This window comes from Hylobates moloch, unplaced genomic scaffold (assembly GCF_009828535.3).
Source record: "Hylobates moloch isolate HMO894 unplaced genomic scaffold, HMol_V3 SCAFFOLD_1, whole genome shotgun sequence".
Taxonomy (NCBI): Eukaryota; Metazoa; Chordata; class Mammalia; order Primates; family Hylobatidae; genus Hylobates; species Hylobates moloch.
Window position 1 is genome coordinate 130,486,769 of NW_026652276.1, and position 22,779 is coordinate 130,509,547.

The 22,779-nt window shown below is 40.9% G+C and overlaps 1 protein-coding gene across 2 annotated transcripts in view; it reads left to right on the plus strand.

Annotated features, from left to right (window-relative positions):
• Window positions 1–3,681: 3,681 nt before the first annotated feature.
• Window positions 3,682–22,779, plus strand: part of LOC116812531 (amphiphysin) — a 250,192-nt gene continuing 231,094 nt past the window's right edge. For both annotated transcript variants that reach the window (XM_032758283.2, XM_058445610.1), the window contains exon 1: window positions 3,682–3,914. In XM_032758283.2, coding sequence (XP_032614174.1) covers window positions 3,846–3,914 — 69 coding nt within the window. In that variant the 5' untranslated portion in view covers window positions 3,682–3,845. The remainder of the gene's footprint in view (window positions 3,915–22,779) is intronic.

Sequence of the window (22,779 nt, forward strand, 5' to 3'; positions counted from 1 at the left end):
TTTTCATTAACGGTAAATCTATAGGGATTGGATGTATTGTATTTTTCCTTGACTGAAGGGGGAGAAAAATTGATAGCCAATACTAGGAAGAGGTACAAGCCATCAAGAAATTGTGGACATGTCCTGTGGTTGGAGAATGAAGGAAGTATGCATGAAAGCATGGCCCTACCACTCTGGAGTCGAATGATCCCGCTGAGATCATCTTGTCCTGTAGACCCCCCTCCTTTGGCAGCGCAGTGTTGCAGTTCTGCAGAGGGCCCTTAGAGAGTAAACAGTGGCCTAATGGGTGGGGTTCTGGGAACCCAACACTTTCTGCCACCAGAGAGGCCCATCTGATTAATATATTTGGGTTTTACATAACATTTTGTGTGAAGAAAAACTCTGCCGTATGGAATAACAATGTTTAAAATCATTGTAGTTGGGACCTTCACTCCCCCACAATCTCTGTTTCAGCAGCATTATTAAAGAATGGAAATAAAGATCTACAAAGCTACACATTGGCACATGTTTCAGGGGTCTCTTTTACCTGCATTATCAGGTTTGGCAAACTAGATTCATCCTCTCTGTGAGCATCTGTGCAAATCTAACATGCCAGGTTTAGGTTTCTAAAGATATATTGGGGAAGAATTTGTGAATCCTAGCTCAGGGTTCTTAAGGAGTGGGTACCTCTTCCCTCTAGCACGCCAGGCATCATCATATCTTGCATGATGGATGCTCATGAGCTAGTCTCATGCATACATGCATTTTCCAACAAATATTTACAGAACAGCTACTAAATACCAGCTAAAGTGCTTAGTCAATATTCCAGAATGGCTAGAATGAGCCACCTGGCAACCTGAAAGTGGACACCAATTTACCTTTCTGTTGGAGTGAAATGTTTCGATAACAGTTTGCATGTAACAACTTTTTAATATGCTCAGCATGTATTCCAAATAGAATTATTAAGAAATGACAAGCCTCCCTTTTCCACCTACGTTACAGAACTAGATTTGGGCATCTGAATAAAAAGAAAAATTAACCATCTGCAATTTTATTTTAAAATATATTTATTGAGTTCCAAAAATGTGGTTGGGTGGGGTGGGAATAATTACAGGACAGACAAAAGCTGGTACTTTGGGGACTGAGGGCTTGAGCTCTAAGGAAGCAGAGAAAAAGTAAATCTGGTACTCGGAACTCCTGTCCTTTGCCTGACAGAGGGAGGGCAGTGATGTCTGCAGAGGGAGCTGTATCTAAAACCAGTGTAGATGGCTCCGGGGCTCGCAGTGCAAGAGTGACTATGGACTGATATTCTCTAGAACACTTCTGGTGTATTCCAGCATTCTGAGACTTGTATCCTCATAGTCAAGATCCCAAGGTAGAGCTAAGATTCTGAACCCTGTATTAGTCAGGCTTCTCTAGAAGGACAGAACTGATGGAACACACACATATATATATATGTGTGTGTTTTTAAGTATTAACTCACATGATTACAAGGTCCCACAACAGGCTGTCTGCAGGCTGAGAAGCAAGGAGAGCCAGTCCGAGTTCCAAAATTCCAAAACTCAAGAACTTCAAGTCTGATGTTCAAGGGCAGGAAGCATCCAGCACGGGAGAAAGATGTAGGCTGGGAGGCCAGGCCAGTCTCTTTTCACATTTTTCTGCCTGCTTATATTCTAGCCACGCTGGCAGCTGATTAGATGGTGCCCACCCAGATTAAGGGTGGGTCTGCGTTTCTGAGCCCATTGACTCAAATGTTAATCTCCTTCAGCAACACCCTCATAGACATACCCAGGATCAATACTTTGTATCCTTCAATTCAATCAAGTTGACACTCAGTATAACCATTACAGCCCCAAAGGCCCCTGTTTGAGGGAGGTGACTCAAATTCCTGGTTTCTGAGCATAGCCTTTTCCATTGAATGTTGACCAAGTGGTGGATTTTTTTTTTATCTCTCTGAAATAAACTTCTGTTTACTTGGAGTGTTATAAGTAGGACTCATCTAAATTTGCTCAGAACTTTCCCAATGTTAGCACTAAGAGTCCTGTGTCCTGGAAATTCCTTAATTCCTAAGCAAACTGGGGCAGGTATTTATCCTAGGGAAATAAGAGCCAAGCACATAGACCAGGTGTTCCAGGTACCTACTGTTTTATAATAAAGCATTACAAAAGTGATCGACTCATAAAAACTGTTTTGTTTGCTCACATTCTGCACTCTGGCTGGGATTGGCGGAGTGGTTCTTCTGCTGGTCTTGCTGATGGTTGCTTGTGTGGCTGCAGCCAACCAGTGAACTGATTGGAGAATAGGCTCAGCTGGGACATCTTAGCTGCTCTCTCTCTCTGGGTAATCTCAGGGCCTCTCCCTTTCTGTATGGCCTCTCCTTGTTATTTTATTTTACTTTATTTTTGCAGCAGGGTAGCTGAATTAGCTGAATTTCCTATATGGTGTCACAGGAATCCCCAGAGTGCAAAACTTGCCTGGTTTCTAGGGTGGGGGGGGGACTGGAATTACCAGGGCATCACTTTCACTACATCTTATTGATTAAAGCTGGCCATAGCATCATTCTAGAATCAAGGTGAGGAGGCTACAGGACGACACAAGAGTGAATACCAGGTGGCAGCTCGCTGAGGTCTACCAATGTAACAGTTTCCCTCAGAGGTACAGTAGGATGCTCACCTGGACTCATAGGATTCACTGTGAGTGACCACTTCTGACCTCTGTTTGCAGGGCACCACCTGACTTCCTCTCCTCACACTCTCAGTGAGAATGGAATATGAATAGTTTGACCATTGGTCAGAGCCAACAAGAGCTCTGGGTGTAGGGCAGGTTTATCCCTATTATTCGTACTTCTCCCAAGCATTAGTAAAAATAATAGGGATGGTGAGTCCCTGTTAAGGTTGCCAAAAGGTTTCCAAGGAAGCAACAAGTTAGGGGGGCTTGGGTCTTCCATGGTTGATGCGAAGCTATAAGGGACTTGACTGTTGCATGCACCATTTCTTGAGGAGTAGTCCATTCCAAGGTTTCTGCCCAGCACAGGAATTTTTGGAGATGACCAAAACACATCGCCTGTCTTCCGGAAGCTGACCCTTCTCAACGCGGACCTCCCCACCCTGCTAACTCTTGTTCTAAAGTTTAAACAAGTGTCAGCGATGGTCTCTCCCCGCTTTGCTCTCCACACGCCTCTCTCCTGCAGCTCTGACTTGGTTGGTTTCCCAGCCAGGCCCCCTCACTGGGCTGTGAGCCTCCTGAGGGTAGGGCGACCTCCATACCTTCTTCTGCAACACCCAGGGTGGATGGAGGGGGCTCTGTTAGCTGGAAACTTTTGGGAGCAGCAAGGGACAAGCCCCATCACCTCCACTTCAGAGCGGTTCCAATCCAGCTGGCTTCCACATCCCCGGGGTTCTTCCTTTTTTTGTCTCCCCTGTTTCTTTTTTTGCTGGAAAGAATCAGGTCCCCTCACTCTCCCTCAACACAAACTGCGTTAAAAGAACCCCCGAGCTGCCTCTGGGCCCAGGGACTTCTGCTTGGCTTGGTTCCCTTTCTCCTCTGGACAATCTTCCATCATCGAGGACGCAATCTGGCTTCTGGCTTTTCCCTCTCTTTTTCTTGGCCTCTTTCCCTTTCTTCCCCCGCCCCTTCCCCCATGTCACAGCCAGTCCCGACGCATCCCGCCCCCGCTCTGTCGCTTTAAGCTGGTCCCGCCGCCGCGCCCCGCCCTCACCCCTCCGCGCTCCGCGGCTCCCCGCCGCTTCTCCCGCTCCTCCCCTGCTCGGCCCTCTCCTCCTCCTCCCGCTCCTCCTCCCGCTCCTCAGCGCCGCCGCCAGCCCCGCTGCGCGCTCTGCTCTTCGCAGCTCCCCGGACCCGCAGCCATGGCTGACATCAAGACAGGCATCTTCGCCAAGAACGTCCAGAAGCGACTTAACCGCGCGCAGGAAAAGGTCAGCGGCGGGCGGCCGGGGCTGGGGCCGGGGACGCCAGGCGGGGGCTTGGCCAGCTGCGGCGGTGCGGGGCCCGAGCCTCGGGGTGCGGCGCGCTGCGGAGCGGGGCCGGGGCCAGGGACGCTGGGACGCCCTGCCCTCCGCTCGGTGACTGCAGCAAGGCGCGACCTGGACGCCGCGGGGAGCGGGTCGGGAGGACGGAGCGCCAGGGACCCGCAGACCCTGGCCCGGGAGGCGCGGGGTATGTCCAGCCCCGGAGCCCGCCCCGGGTTGCCGCTCTCCTGGCCCCAAGCCAGGCAACAGAAGTAGCAGGTGCGGCAGCTCGCCCGCTGCGCCCGGAGCAGAGCGCATCTCCCTGCGCCCGCGTCTCCCCGGGCCGGCTCCCAGCGCGCCCGCAGGCAGCTCGCGGGGACGCGGCCCGCAGATCGGGGGGGCGGGAGATTGCGGCAGCCGTCCTTCTTGCGGGAGATTTTGTGGCTACTTAAGTGCAGTAGACACGAACTATTTAACAGAGAAGCCACCAAAAATCTCCCAGGACCAGTAGGGCAGGATCGTGATCACACAGTGCTGTCTAGTGAGTTCTGGAGTTCAAAACAGAGATCTAGATACACACACTTTTATTTTTGGTCTATATGTTTGTGTCCCTTTTGACGCCAGTGTCCTTCTTTAGAAGGTCAAAAATAAATATGACCTGAACCTAATAGTTCCTTTCTGCATATTTCTGCACAAAGAAGGACCTTTTATTGCATTAAAAAAAATCCAGATTGCAGAAATTGGGTTCTCTGTTGTTTTGCAAGTCCCTCAGTAAATTGTCCACAGTAATTTATTTTTTTCCCCCAGAGATGTGCATGAATGAAACCCAGGTCCCTAGCAAGCACAGCCGCAAGCAGGCGGAGGGGAGTTGTACCAGGCACCAGGCTTGCCTGTCTTCCCTGGTGACTGCTGTATATGACGGCCCTGAGGTATTCATTTGTGTCCTGAGCAAAGGACATTTCATTTGTATTGTAGCTTGAGCATTGTACTTGAAAATCAACACCGGCTAATGAGCCCCATGATTGGTGTCACTTGAACTGTGTTCTCTTTCACGTGGCAGTATTTTCCGTCCCTAGGATATGGGGTGTTTAGCATTTTCCTGTTTTATTGGAAGTCAGATTTGCCATGTTGCTCCGGATGGCAATGAATTTCCCTCTTCAGATCCAATCTCAGGCTGCCTCCTAGTTCCGGCTGACCCTGAGTTGCTGAGCAGAGTGGGCACTGATCCCTTTTGTCCCCAGGCCCAGAGGCTTGGTAGCTGCCTGTAGTCCCTCCCTCCACACATGCACACTCTCCATGCAGTAAGAGGATTGTATTTCTTTTAATATCTACCCAAGCTCATCCTGAACTAAAGTGATCCTCCTCCTGCCGCTCCCTCCGCAGCTGAATTAGCAAGGCTGCCTGCTCCCTTCCAGGCCCGGGTTACTTGTGCAGAAAGTAGCCAGGGATCTGCTGGCTTGGGATCTGGGCCAGGTTTTGTCATCCTTTTTCCACACTTCATTTTACCCACTTGTAGGTACTCCTCCTCCTGCCTTCCAAGTAATTACTTGACTCTTCGGTCTGAGGCTTTTCACTGAATCCACTTTCCATCTGTGAAGGAATTTAGTGATACAGTCTGCCTTTTCACGTATTGAATTATTTCTTAATCTAGGTCACCAGCTGTTAATATGTTCAAAATAAATGAAAAGAAAACCTAATCTCTCTTACATTCAAGTCCTGTGAATTGTCAAAACTCACTTTTTCACGATCAAGGTCAAGTGTACTTTATGCCTGCATGTACTTTATGGTGGTCAGTCTTCTATGGGAGCGGGGGTAAGAGACCCTCTTGGGGGCTTCAAGCGTCCTATTTTCTTCCCTGGGGAAAGGTGCTGATGAAAAGTGCCTGCCGCACCTAGTGTAGAGGTTCAAACACTAAGAGGCTGAGAGTATAGGCTCTGCCCCAGGATGAGTTCTGCCCCCCTTTCTGAGTCTGTGTAGCATCAGGATATGCTTGGCACAAAGAGAAAAGGGCATGTGGGTGTCCAGGTAAAGCAGCCCAGCCCAAATGGAGGGCGCTGGAGAAAGGAAAGCACAGTATGTTAACTGTGAGAGGCTCCATTAGACAGATCCCCACGTGATTCCTTCTTTCTACACCTTTGGCCTCTTCCTCTTCTCCAGAGAAGACTCTTCATCTCAATAACTGTAGACCATATATGTCCTTGAGACCCTTTGCTCCTTGTTTTTACAACCAAATTTTCTTAAAAGAGAGTCCACTTCCTTGACTTTCTTATCATCTGTGCTTCACCTAAAAGCTTGCATATGTTTAGGCTTCAACTGCATGTCTGAAATCACTTGTAGAGGTGACATGGCTTTTTAGGAATTTTAAATACGTTTTTTTCTTACTGAAAGTCAGTGAAGATTCACTGGAGAAAGGCTGAAATGTATTAGTTAGCAGAAAACAACCACAAGGCTGAAATGTACATATAAGCAGAAAAAAACTCCAGCAAATTATGAAGCATGTAATTCTACTACTCGGAAATTTTACTACCATTTGATGTGTATCTGAGTAGATCTTTTTCCATGTATGTATGTATTTATACAACCAAAACAGGCTCATTGCTGTATGGTTGATGACCTGTTTATTTCACTTCGTAATTATGAACATCCTTCTATACATGTACATATTTTCCATCAATATTTTAAATTATTGAACACTGTTGGAATGTATGGATTATACTGAATGCCTTATCTTTTGAATATTCATTTTTCCAGTGTTTCTATATAGAAATACAAGTCAAAAAGCAAATTTGTAGGGAGAATGTTTGCACATATCTTTAATTATCTCCTTAGATAAATTCCTAGAAGAAGACTTATTGTGTCCAAGGTTTGCCTATTTTTATTATAGCTAGATTGCCTTCCAGAAAGGTGTACCAATTTACATTCTCATCGGCAGTCCGTGAGACACTTGCCAACTCTGGATAATAAAATTTAAAACAATATTTAGCTATGTCATTGGATAAAATTTGTTCATGATTAATTTCATTTGTTTGATTTTTAAAAAGCAAACTTTTTTGCATTCATGTTTTTATTCTTGAATCGTGCATTTATATTTTTGCCCATTTTCTGTAGCATTTCTGTCTTGTTATTAGCAAGGGCAAAAACTTTATCAAGCCTAAGGGTTACAACCATTCTTTCTTCCTTTTTTATTTACTTTTAAATTGTTTGGTGATTTCTACTGATCAAATGTTTCTGTTGATGTTTTATGTATACCCACTTACATCTATTGGTTGGTTTTGTCTGGTTTCTCTTTTGTGTGGTTGAATTAGTCAGGATCCTGCTACTTGCAGGTATCAGGAAGCTCAGCCTAAACTGGCTTAAGGAAAAAAGGAATTTAGTTGCTAATAATAATAATATCTAACAATTTATATATGGTTCTTGTACATATAAATTTAGATTAGCTTTTAATGAATAAAAGCTATATATTCACATAAGATATATGAATATCTTACCTATATTAGCCTATATACATATTCTTATACATATGTATATATAAAAGTATATGCAGACCATATCTTTCTTTTAGCTTTTTTTTTTTTTCTGAGACAGAGTCTTGCCCTGTCGCCCAGGCTGGAGTGCAGTGACGCGATCTCAGTTCACTGCAAGCTCCACCTCCTGGGTTCATGCCATTCTCCTGCCTCAGCCTACCCAGTAGCTGGGACTACAGGTGCCCACCACCATGCTTGGCTAAGTTTTTATATTTTTAGTAGAGATGGGGTTTCACTGTGTTAGCCAGGATGGTCTCGATCTTCCGAGTAGCTGGGACTACAGGTGCCTGCCACCATGCCCGGCTACTTTTTTTTTTTTTGTATTTTTAGTAGAGACGGGGTTTCGCCATGTTAGCCAGGATGGTCTCAATCTCCTGACCTCGTGATCTGCCCGCCTCGGCCTCCCAAAGTGCTGGGATTATAGGCGTGAGCCACCACCACGCCCGGCCTCCTTAAGCATTTTTACAGAACTCTTTGGTATAACTCTCAATGGCCCAAACTGGGCCTTGTGCCTATCTCTGGAAGAAAAAACATCTCTGAGAGCAAGGGCCAAGACCATGGGTCGGACTGGTTGAATTGGGTCTGAGTCACGAGCCAGTGCGAAAGCCAGGAATGAAGATTCCCCTGAATGATATGGACTCTTAGTGGAGGAGGTAGGGAACTTAGAGTACAGAATGGGGAGTGGACACTGGGTGGCAAAATAAATGATATTCACAGAGGTGTCCCTAAAAGACCTTCTCCATCCCAGGTTTATATAAATAATCACATATTTAATATTTGTTTAACATTTTTACGTGTGCAGTTAAAAAATATATTAGTAAAAAGCTTATCATGAAAAACTGTATATCCTTTGCCTACTTTTTGATGGGGTTGTTTTTTTCTTGTAAATTTGTTTAAGTTCCTTGTAGATTCTGGATATTAGCCCTTTGTCAGATGGATAGATAGCAAAAATTTTCTCCCACTCTGATGGTAGTTTCTTCTGCTGTGCAGAAGCTCTTTAGTTTAATTAGATCCCATTTGTCAATTCTGGCTTTTGTTGCAATTGCTTTTGGTATTTTAGTCATAGAGTCTTTGCCCATGCCTATGTCCTGAGTGGTATTGCCTAGGTTTTCTTCTAGGGTTTTTATGGTTTTAGGTTTTACATTGAAGTCTTTGATCCATCTTGTGTTAATTTTTGTATAAGGTGTAAGGAAGGGGTCCAGTTTCTGTTTTCTGCATATGGCTAGCTGGTTTTCCCGGCACCATTTAGTAAATAGGGACTCCTTTCCTCATTGCTTATTTTTGCCAGATTTGTCAAAGATCAGATGGCTGTAGATGTGTGGTGTTATTTCTGAGGTCTCTGTTCTGTTCCATTGGTCTATATATCTGTTTTGGTACTAGTACCATGTTGTTTTGGTTACTGTAGCCTTGTAGTGTAGTTTGAAGTGGGGCTTAAAACCTAGATAATGGGTTCATAGGTGCAGCAAACCACCGTTGCACATGTATACCTATGTGACAAACCTGCACATTCTGCACATGTATCCCAGAACTTAAGGTAAAATAAAAAGAAAAATAACAGTCCCCTGTTCCCCTCTCCTCAACCTTCAATCTTGTTAGAGGCAATAGTGCTAACCATGAGATTTCTCAAAAATATGCTTATACAGCTATTTCTTGATCTATCTTTTAATGTATGGTGAAGATATGTAAATTTAACTTTTTTATTTCTCCTCTAGTTCTTCCCCAATTATACACTGAAACAAAAATTGTTATTGCAAAAGATTACATTTTAAAGATTGAAGTCCAATTTTTATTGAATAAAGTGCACAAATCTTAAGTGTTCAGCTTCATGAGTTTCTATGTATATGGATATCTGCATAGCTACCACCCAGATAAGTAACAGAATGTTTCTTCCATCCCAGTTACCTACCACTTCTTTTGCCTTTCTCGTTCTTTGTCTTTTTATGTTCATACCTTTTAAATTACTTTATTCTCTTTTCCCTGATGAGCGCCTTTACATATACTTATTGGTAATTTTGATGTCTTCTTTTGTGAAGTTTCATTAAAGTCTCTTGCCAGTATTTTATTTGGGTTGCTTGTCTTTTTTCTGTTGCTGTTTAGTTCTCTATGTATTCAGGATATGAGTTCTTTATCAGGTGGACATCTTATATTTTCTTCCAGACAATGCCTTGCTTTTTTACTTTCTTAGTGGTACCCTTTGATGAGTGGCAGTTTAAAGTTTTCATGAAGTCTTATATGAGGATTAAGTTTTTCATGCAGCTTTTTGTTTTTCCTGGAGTTAATAATTGGCTTGCCTTTAAAAATTTGCTTATTTTTTAAATGAACTTTAAAAAGTTGTTTCTTCTTGCTTCATCAGATATGTCAAATGTTTATCAATATTATTGTTCAAGGTTCAATATATCAAATAATGTAATTGCTCATTTTCTCATCCTGGAGTTATCCTTTTTGGATGCCGCTGCCCTTTTGTGGTAATCTGGGCTGATTTTTCTGTAGACCTGTTGCATACATGTCATCCTGGGTCTTCTTTTGCCAGTGTTGGGATTGAGGAATGAACCTAAAATCTCAAGTATCCTGTATTCCCGGGCTTTCAGACAGTCCCCTGTTGTCAGTGTTGTGCTTCATTCTCACCTTCTATGGTGTGTGGTGTGTGGTGGGACCAGGTCCTAACCCTGAGTGTGTTTGTGTGTGTAACTGTGAAGTGAGAATTGGTTGCTTTTTCATTGGTTGTTCCTGTACAGGCACACTTTTTTTTTTCTTATAGTTTCCTCTGTTCTGCTGACTTGTTTCCATTCTTTCGTCTTTTTTAGCATCTGTAAAATGTATGGAACTCTCGTTTTCACTAATGCTGGCTTTCCTGTTCTGGTCCTTGTATGTTCATAATTTTTTATTCCTTTACTGTCGCTTTAGTTGGGCTTTGGAATGAGATGGAAATAAACCCATGCAGTCAGGCTGCCATGTTTAACCAGATGCCTTTTTATTTAAATACTTGATCTCTCTGGGATTTATTTTTTTATTCTTTTTATATATTTATTTTTTTGCCCATCTTCTTCTATTTGTGAAATCCAGTGGCATTTATTTGGTCTTAACTCTCTTTGACCTCTATGCAATATTTAAATCAGTGAAACACTGCCTCTAAACATTTTTTTTTTTTTTTTACCATGACTGTAGTGAGCAGGATACTCGGGAGGCTGAGGCAGAAGAATCGCTTGAACCTGGAGGGCAGAGGATGCAGTGAGCCGAGATCGTGCCACTGCACTGCAGCCTGGGCGACAGAGCGAACTCCATCTCAAAAATAATAATAATAATAATAAGGGACTTAGACTATTTAAATTCTAAGGACCTGCCCAGTTTGATATTCTTTGTGTCATTTTCTCTGTCCCAAGTGATTATTATATAATTGCCTTAGGTGGAATTTTTTTTCATGCATTACATCTTCCAAACTAAATTGTAGGTACTTGAGGACAAGGACCAAATATCTTGCGAATTGTATGTACTCAGTGACGATGTACTGATTTGCCTTTCCATGTCCTTGCTTGTTAACTTCCCACACCTGCAAACACATTGTCTTAAAGAATCCTTCCACGATTCTTTCTGTGACTTTTGTGAAATTATCATAAGGGTTTCATTGTCATTTGCTTTGTCATTTTGTGAAAATAGTACAGCAAATGTAATTACCCTTATGGATTCTATACATGGTGGGAACGCTATAAATATTAGGCTGAATCATGTGGAATTGTCATATTTGTAAGTCAAACAGTCAAATATTGGCAGAGTCATGTGCTTCAACGCAATGTTGATTGAGTGATATGGTAAGAAAACAATGTCGTCTCCTTCCATCTGTCTGGTTGTGTGACATTTGGATTCTTTTTCAATTGTTGCTTTGCCGATGCCTGCGTTTTTCGTTCTCAAGGAGAAACATTGTGGATGGTGTGCGTGTATAAAGCGAATGGGAGAAGGAAGATCCTCCTTTGTCAAGGAGATTTGTACTGTGAGGCCCGGGGCCCATCTGTGGAAGAGTAGTTTATATGGCCACGTTTACTTCCGAGGACACTTCAGAGACCAAATCTCTGAGACATATCAGGGTTTCTCTTTTTTTCAGATAATCTGAAATCTCTTTTGTTGCCTGTGTCTATGTTTTACAAAGCTTATGCCTTCTTTTCCACTAGAGTTATTTTCTCTGGCTGTATTAGAAACTTCAAAAATTAAAAATAATAATTATGGGACATTCTTAACAGAGTAAAGTTTCCTTCTGCCTTTTTTATTAACGCAAACATATATATACTAAGGTATCCTTCTTGCTCTAGGAATGAGTACAACAGAAAATAAGAACTGTAGGAACTCAGATTTTAACATTAATAAAAGTTACCATTCTCCTTTAACACAAGCATATTTGGTTACATTTGGAAACTAGCTTTTTTAATAGACCAAACAACTTGTCATAGCTGAAATATTTGTATAAACAATATGGCCCCCTTTACTTGGTGTATGAAATTAGATCCCATTTCTTTAAATATTCAAATTAAATGATTTATCCTTCCTACCCAATTATTATGAAAATCTCTTACTCCTCCCTGGGGTCCCCGTCTCTTGTGATAATTTCAGGAACCCATGGTGAGTTTCCCTTTTTTAAATGAATCAATGGTTTTTACTACAGCCTTGTGAGAAAGAGTCCCTAATGTGAGTCCAGCATTCGGATACCGTTCTTATCCCTGGATGAGCACTGCAGGGAACAAGAGCACAGTACGGTGCCCTCACCAGTAGGTCTTAGGGTGGAGGCAGGGGCTGGAAGCCTCTCTCTCCTGGGTTAGACTCAGCTTCAGTGTGTCTGAGCTCCACATATGTGAGCTCTTTACAAATGAATATCCATAAACATTATACAAACCATTTCCAAATTACACCAGCCATTCTCAAATTTACTTGTGCATATACACATACAAATTCCTCCTCCCCCAAAATTTGCTCATAGTGCCAGGGTTCCAAAGTTAGGAAAGATTCAATATCTACACACGCTGTGCCTAGAATTATCTATTTCATTCCACTCTACTCTTCTACTTTTGAGAAAATTGTCTTTGGGACGTACTAAATTGATTCTAAGCCCACAATTTGAAAAACACTACCCTAGAGGACCTCTGGTATCCATTCCTGTAAGTTGACTATCTTTTGGGCCATTGCAGTTCATCTAAGGGTGTGTGTGTGTGTGTGTGTGTGTGTATTCATACATACAAATATATAGTTGTATATATTACATACATACATATATATGACTAAATTTCAAAAAGAAATATTGTGAAGTACCTTAGGAGAAAATGAGTAGAGAAGGGAAAGAGCCTTTTTTAAAATGATGCATTTTTCTGATATTTTAAAGTCTGGAAATTTCCACCTTACTGTCCAAACACAATTTTAAAAGACTTTCTAGCCATTTACACTAGGGGCCACCTGCATAGAACTTATGAGAAAATAAGTGGCCCAGTGGGCTCCTGTAAAAGGGACAAAACATGTAAAGATGCCTTGTGTTGCAGATATAATTTTTCCTACATTCTCAGTAAATGGCTAACGCCTACATAATGGAAATGCTATCACCACAGAGTTTAAGAAATTTACCCATGAAAGAATATAGTACGACCATCTATACAGCATCATGCAAAATTGAAGTAATCATAATCATGATTTTCTGAGACTGCATCTATGGGCCACCTTTCCACACGGAAATGCTTAAACATCATTCTTATTGATTTGAAATCTAAATTTAAGTGTACTATTTGGCTGTAGATGTACTTCCTGAACACAAATTGACCAAATCTCTTCTGAGGAATCATGTCGTATAAAGCCATGGATAAGATCTTAGTTTTGAAATATTTGCTATGTGATAATCATATATCAATTTTGATCACCCTGAAGCTACTTAGAACAGATGTACAAAAACGAGAAAACCACCATTTTGGTCATTTACATCTTACTCTCATGTAGTTATTTAGTGGAAAGCTGAGTTCATAAATGGGAAGAGCTTGAATATATAATAATTTAACAAATTAATAAATATATATATGATTTTTTCCCTGTCTTAACGTGCCTATGATGATTTAATAAAATATGCATAGACCCATGCATAACTGCACTTTTATTAAGGCACCTGAAAGTTGTTGAGTAAAGGATGTTAAATTTACATGCTTTATTAGTTACCTATTCTATTGTCAAGTCAATCTGGTAGAATTCATTTATTTAGAGCCATTTATTGAGAATCTAATATGTGGAAGGCACTTGCTAGAAACTCATAATATAGCAGTTGACAGAGCTGTCCTGGTTGAGCATACAGAACAGCAGGAGTTGATAGTGAGATAAACTTTTGCACATGCTACTAAGTACGTAGTTATTAGTTAAAAATAGTAATTTTAACTTACGTATGGGAAAAATACAGTTTAGTATGTATCTAGGGAACTAATCTAGAGTCAGAGGATTTGAACACAGTTACTTAAAGAAGGTAGATTTCAAGCTAAGATCCTAAGAATGAATTGTCGCCATCAGACAAGAGGAGAAAGGGTGTGCTGATTACAGGAGTCAGGAAGCATTCGATACCTCTGACTCTTTGTCCTTATTCCTTGAGCATAAATAAGAACTGTAGAATAGAGAATTGACTGCAGACATTGGCCTTATACATGATCTCTTCTATCATTTGGATATTTAACTAGGCAAAGTGGACCCTAATTGGGATGGTCCTACTGTGGTAGCAATCCCTCTTTTGTGTGATTAAATTTTTACCCTTACCTGTTGAAGGGTCCTTATGGGGCATAGTTGCCCCCTTGACACAGAGCCAGGACACTGGTTCAGAGATGACTTGCCCTCTGAACTATCTGTCATCCAAAATCCTTTTTTACAACAGCAATAAACTCCAACCCAGTATGCTTTCATGGATTTGTTGAGAGAAGGGTCTCTTATTTTAAACCATCAGAAATCCAAAGAAAAAAAGAAAGCCCTTATCAAATTCTTAAGTGTCACCCATCTATAAAGATGCTTTTGTCTTTAAAAGCCTTAATTGCATTTGGATGCCTAACATTTAATCAACATTTAATCAATTGCACGTGTGTGTGTGTGTATGTATGTGTATATATAGCATAGATGCATAGATGGTCCAAACCTTGGGAGGATCTCCCAACTTATGGCAGCACTGCCTAGGATGTTGAAGAACAGTGTAATACCTTTCCCTGTAATTACTCTGTAATTCCTCAATATATGAGACATCTGTGTAAGACATCCTGTTTCTTTAACATGTATATATATATATATGTTTATCCAATATTGGATAATATATATATCCAATGAATTGGTATATAATGTACACGGGGGGTAGGGGAGAGAGGGAAGGAGGGAAAGACAGAGAGTGAGCGAGCGAGAGAGAAATATAGTTAAGGCTGGCAACTTGACTTAATTATGGGCATTGACTTGATTATTTTGCAGGCAGTGGTCTTGGACTTAGGAATAATCAGCTTCAGGTAATGTGCAGCTTGGACAGAATCCTAAATTAGGGAAGAGAATCTTCTGTAGCAGACAATCTTTTCCTCTATCTGATAATGGTTACAAACCTTTAAATAGTGTAGATGGTCCAAACCTTGGGAGGATCTCCCAACTTATGGCAGCACTCCTAGGACATTGAAGAACAGTGTAATACCTTTCTCTGTAATTACTCTGTAATTCTTTAATATATGAGACATCTGTGTAAGACATCCTGCTTCTTTAACCTACAGATTTTTATAACACAATATTTTCTCTGACAGTCTCTAGGAAAATGGTATCCAGACTTCTGTTTCCATCCCTTTACAAAATGCTTGCGACCATGGGGACCACTGGCGTTCCTAAACTATAGGTTGAGACCTAAGTCCTTGTAGGGCTCTCCTGGGGACGTATATTGGCCCATAGTTGTTCCTGTTAAGCATAGACAATGAATCCATTGTAGTTGGAGAAAATATTTTATGTGACTTTAATCTCTTAAAACTTATTGAGGCTCGTTTTATAGTCTAGCATATGGCCTATCCTGGAGAATCTTCCATGTACGCTTGAGAATAACTGTTTTTTGCTGTTGTTGGGTAGAGTGTTCTATAGATGCATATTAGGATGAGTTGGTTTGTTTTCTTGTTGATCTTCTATCTAGATGTTCTATCCATTATTGAAACTAAGGTATTGGAGTCTTCAGCTATTATTGTTGAGTTGTCTATTTCTTTCTTCAGCTCTGTCAGTTTATCCTTCGTGTATTTTAGTGCTCTTTTATTAGGTGCATAGTTATATTTGTTACATCTACTTCATAGATTGACCTTTTTATCATTATTAAATGTCCTTCTTTGTCTCTAGCAGTAATTTTTGTCTTAAAGTCTATTTTATCTGATACTGGTATAGCCATTCCAGTTTTCTTTTGGTTACTATAATATTTGCATGATGTATCTTTTTTTTTTAAGAGACAGGGTCTTGCTCTGTCACTCAGGCTGGAGTACAGGCACGATCATAACTCACTGCAGCCTTGAATTCCTGGACTCAAGCAATCCTTCTGCCTCAGCCTCCTGAGTAGCTGGGACTACAGGCACTTGCCACCATGCCTGGCAGCATGAGATATCTTTTTCATCCTTATACTTTCAACTTATTTGTGTCTTTGAATCTAAATGTTGTCTCTCATAGACAGTATTTTGTTAGATTTTTTGATCAATTTTGCCAATCTTCACCTTTTAATTGGAATATTAAATCTATTAACATTTTACGTAATTAACTGAACAGACAGGATTTATGTTTGTCATGTATATCTTATTTCTCTTTGCTGCTCTATTTTTCATGCCCGCCTTTTGGTGTTAAGTAGATATTTTCTGGTATGGTCTTTTAATTCCCTTGTTGTTTCTTTTACAAATAGTTTTTGAGTTATTTTCTTAGTGGTTGCCCTGGGATTACAGTTAACAGCTACATTTGTCACAATAGAGGTCAGATTAATACTAACTCAATTTCAATAGTGTATAACATTTTTTTCTCCTGTATAGCTCCATTTACTCTCTTTTGTTGTATTGTGATTGTCAAACACCTTACATGTTTATATATTTTATGTTCATCAACAAGATTTATAATAATTGCTTTATGCAACTCTTTTTTTTTTTGAGACGGAGTCTCACTCTGTCGCCCAGGCTAGAGTGCAGTGGCGCGATCTCGGCTCACTGCAAGCTCTGCCTCCCAGTTTCATGCCATTCATCTGCCTCAGCCTCCCGAGTAGCTGGGACTACAGGCGCATGCCACCACGCCTGGCTAATTTTTTGTATTTTTTTTAGTAAAGACGGGGTTTCACCATGTTAGCCAGGATGGTCTCGATCTCCTGACCTCGTGACCCACCTGCCTTGGCCTCCCAAAGTGCTGGGATTACAGGCGTGAGCCACCGCGCCCGGCCTATGCAACTCTTTTAAATCAGATAGAATAATAATAAGTTATAAGCAATAATACATTTATACTGTCTTTTGCATTAACCTATGTTGTTACTGCATATTTCAAAAATATATTTTTCTTATGAAATGGACTCTGTTTAATAAACAATTATTAGCTCATTTGCTCATTAAAAAATAAAGCAAGATCATAGTAAGAGATGTCTGGTGTTACTAGCACATTTATTAAGCATAACTCAAGCTAAACATAAAGTAATATAAGGAACTAATTAGTTTTTAGCCATAGTATAAATAAAGGTACACTTACTATCTGCTAACTGGTTTGGATTATTGAGGAATTGTTTCATACTCCTCTTAGTAGTTTTACAATTCCAGTTTTTTTTTTTCCATTCCGTAGTTAGGAGCTACTAAGTATTACTTATGATACCTCAAGATATATGCAACATTTTATACCTTTTTTCTGGGTGCCTGTAACTTTTGTCAGATTTTCAAAAAGATCTATGACTTAAAAAGCATAAACACCACCAACGAGTCTAAAGTATTAAGGGACTCTTGGCTTAAATATTTCTGAAAAACTTGAAGAGCAGGAAGGAGAATTAAGTCATCAAGTGGATGACAGAGCTGCTGGCACCCGGGCACCCAGCATGGTTTATTCTGGGTTTGGTTATGGTCCTTGCCCTTGAAGACTCAGATTATCTAGGTCCCTCAGGATTTGGCCCAAGTATTGTGATAGTTTCAACATAAATGCGTGGTGCATGCCTTCTGCCACTCCAGGTTCCTTAATCACACATCTCTAAAATAATTATTTTGATCTGTTATTTAAGGGATAATAAAATTTCTTAAGGTAATTGAGTTTTTGAGTCACCACAGCCTATGACTTTTTCTAGTTGTCCATTTCATGGCATCTAGAGATCTTTGTGTAGAGGTGGCCTAGGTAAATGAGAGGAACCCCCTATCAGAGGTGACTGGGGGAAGTCTACATTTATTTCCAAAGTACATTAGATGACGCCCTGTAGAGTTTGGGTGTAGAGCAGCCCCCTTGGGGTAACACACATTCCTCTCACACCTTGCTTCCTTAAATTGAAGTAGAAAGACTGTCTGCATGTGTGTTTTTTTGAAGCTTTTATAATGAGGTACGAAATACATGTAGTAAGTAGCAAAAATCTTAGCCGTACAGCTTCATACGTTTTTATATATGTAAAAATTTTATGTAAAATATTTCTAAATCAAAATCTATATCTACATCTACATTATCTATATTTATATCTACATCTATCTGTATCTATATCTTATCTATATCTATCCTGTGTTACTGCTACTTAGATGAAGTCACAGGGCAATTCCAGAATCCATTAGCTCCTCCGTGCCTCTTCCCAGCTAATACCTCCTCTCCTCTGCTCACTCCCTACTATCAGGTAGCCACTATTCTGATTCTAACCCCATAGATTAATTTCAATTGTTCTTGAACCTTGTATAAATGGAATCATATAGTATGTACTCTTATGAATTTTACTTCTTTTGCTCCTCATAATGTATTGAGATTCATCTGTATTGCCATCTGTAGGAGACGTTCCTTCTTTTTTTATTGATAAATTATATTATAGTGTACAATATCCCACAATTTATTTACCCATTCTTCACTTGTTAGGCATTTCATCTGTTTCCAGTATTAGGCTATGGTGAATAAGGCAGCTGAACACATCTTATACGTGTCTATTGGTAGAAAAAACCACTTATTTATCTTGGGTTAATATCTGAGAGTGGAATGAATGATTCAACAGAGTAGGCCCTCTTTAGCTTTTAGAGATGGTACCAAACAGTTTTCCAAAGTTGCATCAAATTTATAATCCTGTCCACAGTTGTGAGAATTTAGAAAGCCTGTATTTTCATGTTCTAAGTTTGATTTCGCTAACCGAGTTGTATTTTTTTCACTCCTGTATCCCCATGGGACTAATATTTGTTTAGTGATAATTGATTTTACCGTTACATATTTCACACATAATCGTAGGGACACTTCTCTCATGAACTGTCCACATTTTGTGTTTGAATCAGGTGGGGGAGTGGTCATTTTAAACTCAGACTACAACTTGCCTGTGCAGAGGAAATGTACACATGGTGTCTGTGTAGATGATTCGGGGGAGGATTGTGATACGGATAGTCTCATGGTGTCAGAGGTTCTTTGGTGTGCTATATTCTGCCTCCTGTCCTCTGGGAGCAGTGTCCTATGCTCACATGAGTGGTGTTCCCTGCATGTATATGTGGTTCATTAACTCATGATCTCCATCTTTGGCTCTGGCAAAGGCCAGTGGCATGGCATGCACCCACTGGCTCAGGCTCACCTTCGTTGCTCTGCCATCTGGCTGCACTGACATTGGGCTCTGATCCCCAGCCCTTGCTACAGAACCACATGGCCACTGCTACAGTAGCTAACCTGCTGTGTCTTCACTACATGAGTATTAAGGGCAGCTGGAGTAATCTCAACTTCAGGTCTTCTTAGCCTGGCTACACTGTGCAGCTACAGTGATGTAACTGTGCCCTAGGCTGGTGAGAGGGGCAGCCCAAGAAGTGATCTTTCCAGAGTGTTCAGTGGGGCATAACGACTGTAGCTCCCCTCTGACCCTGACATTATCCTCACTTCTCAGGGAGGAGAGGAGAAAATGGGGTATATTTTCTTCCACTTTTGTTTCTCTTTTCTGCAGAGGGGAAGGCTTTCTTCTTCCTTCTGTTATATCCTCCTGCGGCAGAGCTTGCCAGGCACCATGGATGAAGGGGGCACCTTCATTCCACTTTAGGAAAGAGGGCTCTATGAGCTGGGGCTTCCAGGTTTTATCTCCCTTTTTAGCCTTAATGACGGGTAATGGAAAATTTGCACTCAAGGTATCTTAATTCTTGTGCCAAGTCCAGTTAGAATAAAGAATTGGGTGTTTCCCCTGTTAGGCTCTGTGATGAGCAGTCCCATAGGTTAACTCATTTCACCCTCCTAGTGAACCTATGAAGTAGGTGCTATTATTATCCCTATTTTACAGATGAACAGACTGAAGCACAGAGATGAATGGTTAGGCAATTTGCTTGAGACTACTTAGCTAGTTAAATATGGAATTGATCTTGGAAGTCTCATTTGACTTTGCAGTGCAATGTTCTTTTCATCAGTTCTGGTGAAGTTATTCTGCAATATTGAGTTGAGAAAATGTCAGGTGTCGTGTAGTGTAGGGGAGAAATTCCAAGTGGTCTGGCACCTGAAAAGGTTTTATGCCTTTACATTTCATTCATTGCTTTATGTGTCATTATATTTATATCACTGGGACCTTCCAGTTACCTTCTTTTTAACTTTGGAGAGGGTTTTCTTTAATATACTGGACTTTCCTAAAGTGGGGCAAACTGATGTGATAATCAGCTCTTTTTGGTTGCACAGTAGTTGTATCCCAGAAACTTAAACTGCTTTAATAAATATGATGCTTAAAGTCTTGTGGGATCTGGGAAAGAGGCATTTCTACCTCGGGGCCTTAGTGCCTGGAAAGATGGTTTGGAAAAATCATAAAGAATGCTTGAGTATCTGAGTTAATTTCATTTCTTACAAGATGAACATCTCACAAAACCTTTACAGCTCATCCTAAGTTGAACACCAGAAATAAAGATGTGCCGGCCGGGCGCGGTGGCTCACGCTTGTAATCTCAGCACTTTGGGAGGCCGAGGCGGGCGGATCACGAGGTCAGGAGATCAAGACCACGGTGAAACCCCGTCTCTACTAAAAATACAAAAAATTAGCCGGGCGTGGTGGCGGGCGCCTGTAGTCCCAGCTACTCGGAGAGGCTGAGGCAGGAGAATGGCGTGAACCCGAGAGGCAGAGCTTGCAGTGAGCCGAGATCGCGCCACTGCACTCCAGCCTGGGTGACAGAGCGAGACTCAGTCTCAAAAAAAAAAAAAAAAAAAAAAAAAAAAGATGTGCCTCCAAATATGACCTTACAGACTGAGAAAGATGAGAGCAAAGCCTGGATGCATGTGCTCTACCAATTGGCAAAGGGCCGATTTCTCCAAAGGGCAGATGTTTCCCAGGCCATCAGGGAACTCATGCGTGTTCTATATCTGCTTCTTAGCAACTTCCATATGCTAAGAATTCTGATTTCCACTTAATTTAAGCTTACTTCAATAGCTCAATTTTCATCTTTCCAGGTGCTTTTCCAGAGCTTTCCAGTTCAGTCAATTTTACATGATCCATCATGGAAACTGCAGGATTGTATGCCAATTGCAATTCTTTTCCTTACTATATGTCAGAGATTGCAGGTTGCCCCCAGTATCAATTCCTCCCTTTTCATTTAGTAATAAAATTCTAACTTTTGCTGGGATATAACTACCCATATATGATAAATGATAGCATTTCACAGCATCATTTGTGGCTAGATGTGTCATGTGGCTAAGCTCTCATCAATGGGAGATGTGCAGAAGGTCCATAGCGTTTATTTGATTCTTCTCTTTTCTTCTTTATTAGTCTTGTTAGCAGTCTATCAATTTTGTTGATCTTTTCAAAAAACCAGCTCCTGGATTCATTAATTTTTTGAAGGTTTTTTTGTGTCTCTATTTCCTTCAGTTCTGCTCTGATTTTAGTTATTTCTTGCCTTCTGCTAGCTTTTGAATGTGTTTGCTCTTGCTTTTCTAGTTCTTTTAATTGTGATATTAGGGTGTCAATTTTGGATCTTTCCTGCTTTCTCTTGTGGGCATTTAGTGCTATAAATTTCCCTCTACACACTGCTTTGAATGTGTCCCAGAGATTCTGGTATGTTGTGTCTTTGTTCTCATTGGTTTCAAAGAACATCTTTATTTCTGCCTTCATTTCATTATGTACTCAGTAGTCATTCAGGAGCAGGTTGTTCAGTTTCCATGTAGTTGAGCGGTTTTGAGTGAGTTTCTTAATCCTGAGTTCTAGTGTGATTGCCCTGTGGTCTGAGAGACAGTTTGTTATAATTTCTGTTCTTTTACATTTGCTGAGGAGAGCTTCACTCAAATAGATGCAATAAAAATGATAAAAGGGATATCACCACCGATCCCACAGAAATATAATCTACCATCAGAGAATACTACAAACACCTCTATGCAAATAAACTAGAAAACCGAGAAGAAATGGATAAATTTCTCTACAAATACACCCTCCCAAGACTAAATCAGGAAGAAGTTGAATCTCTGAATAGACCAATAACAGGCTCTGAAATTGTGGCAGTAATCAATAGCTTACCAACCAAAAAGAGTCCAGGACCTGATGGATTCACAGCTGAATTCTACCAGAGGTACAAGGAGGAACTGGTACCATTCCTTCTGAAACTATTCCAATCAATAGAAAAAGAGGGAATCCTCCCTAACACATTTGATGAGGCCAGCATCATCCTGATACCAAAGCCTGGCAGAGACACAACCAAAAACGAGAATTTCAGACCAATATCCTTGATGAACATTGATGCAAAAATCCTCAATAAAATACTGGCAAACCGAATCCAGCAGCACATCAAAAAGCTTATACACCATGATCAAGTGGGCTTCATCCCTGGGATGCAAGGCTTGTTCAACATATGCAAATCAATAAATGTAATCCAGCATATAAACAGAACCAAAGACAAAAACCACATGATTATCTCAATAGATGCAAAAAAGACCTTTGACAAAATTCAACAACCCTTCATGCTAAAAACTCTCAATAAATTAGGTATTGATGGGACGTATCTCAAAATACTAAGAGCTATCTATGACAAACCCACAGCCAATATCATACTGAATGGGCAAAAACTGGAAGCATTCCCTTTGAAAACTGGCACAAGACAGGGATGCCTGTCAACATAGTTTTGGAAGTTCTGGCCAGGGCAATCAGGCAGGAGAAGGAAATAAAGGGTATTCAATTAGGAAAAGAGGAAGTCAAATTGTCCC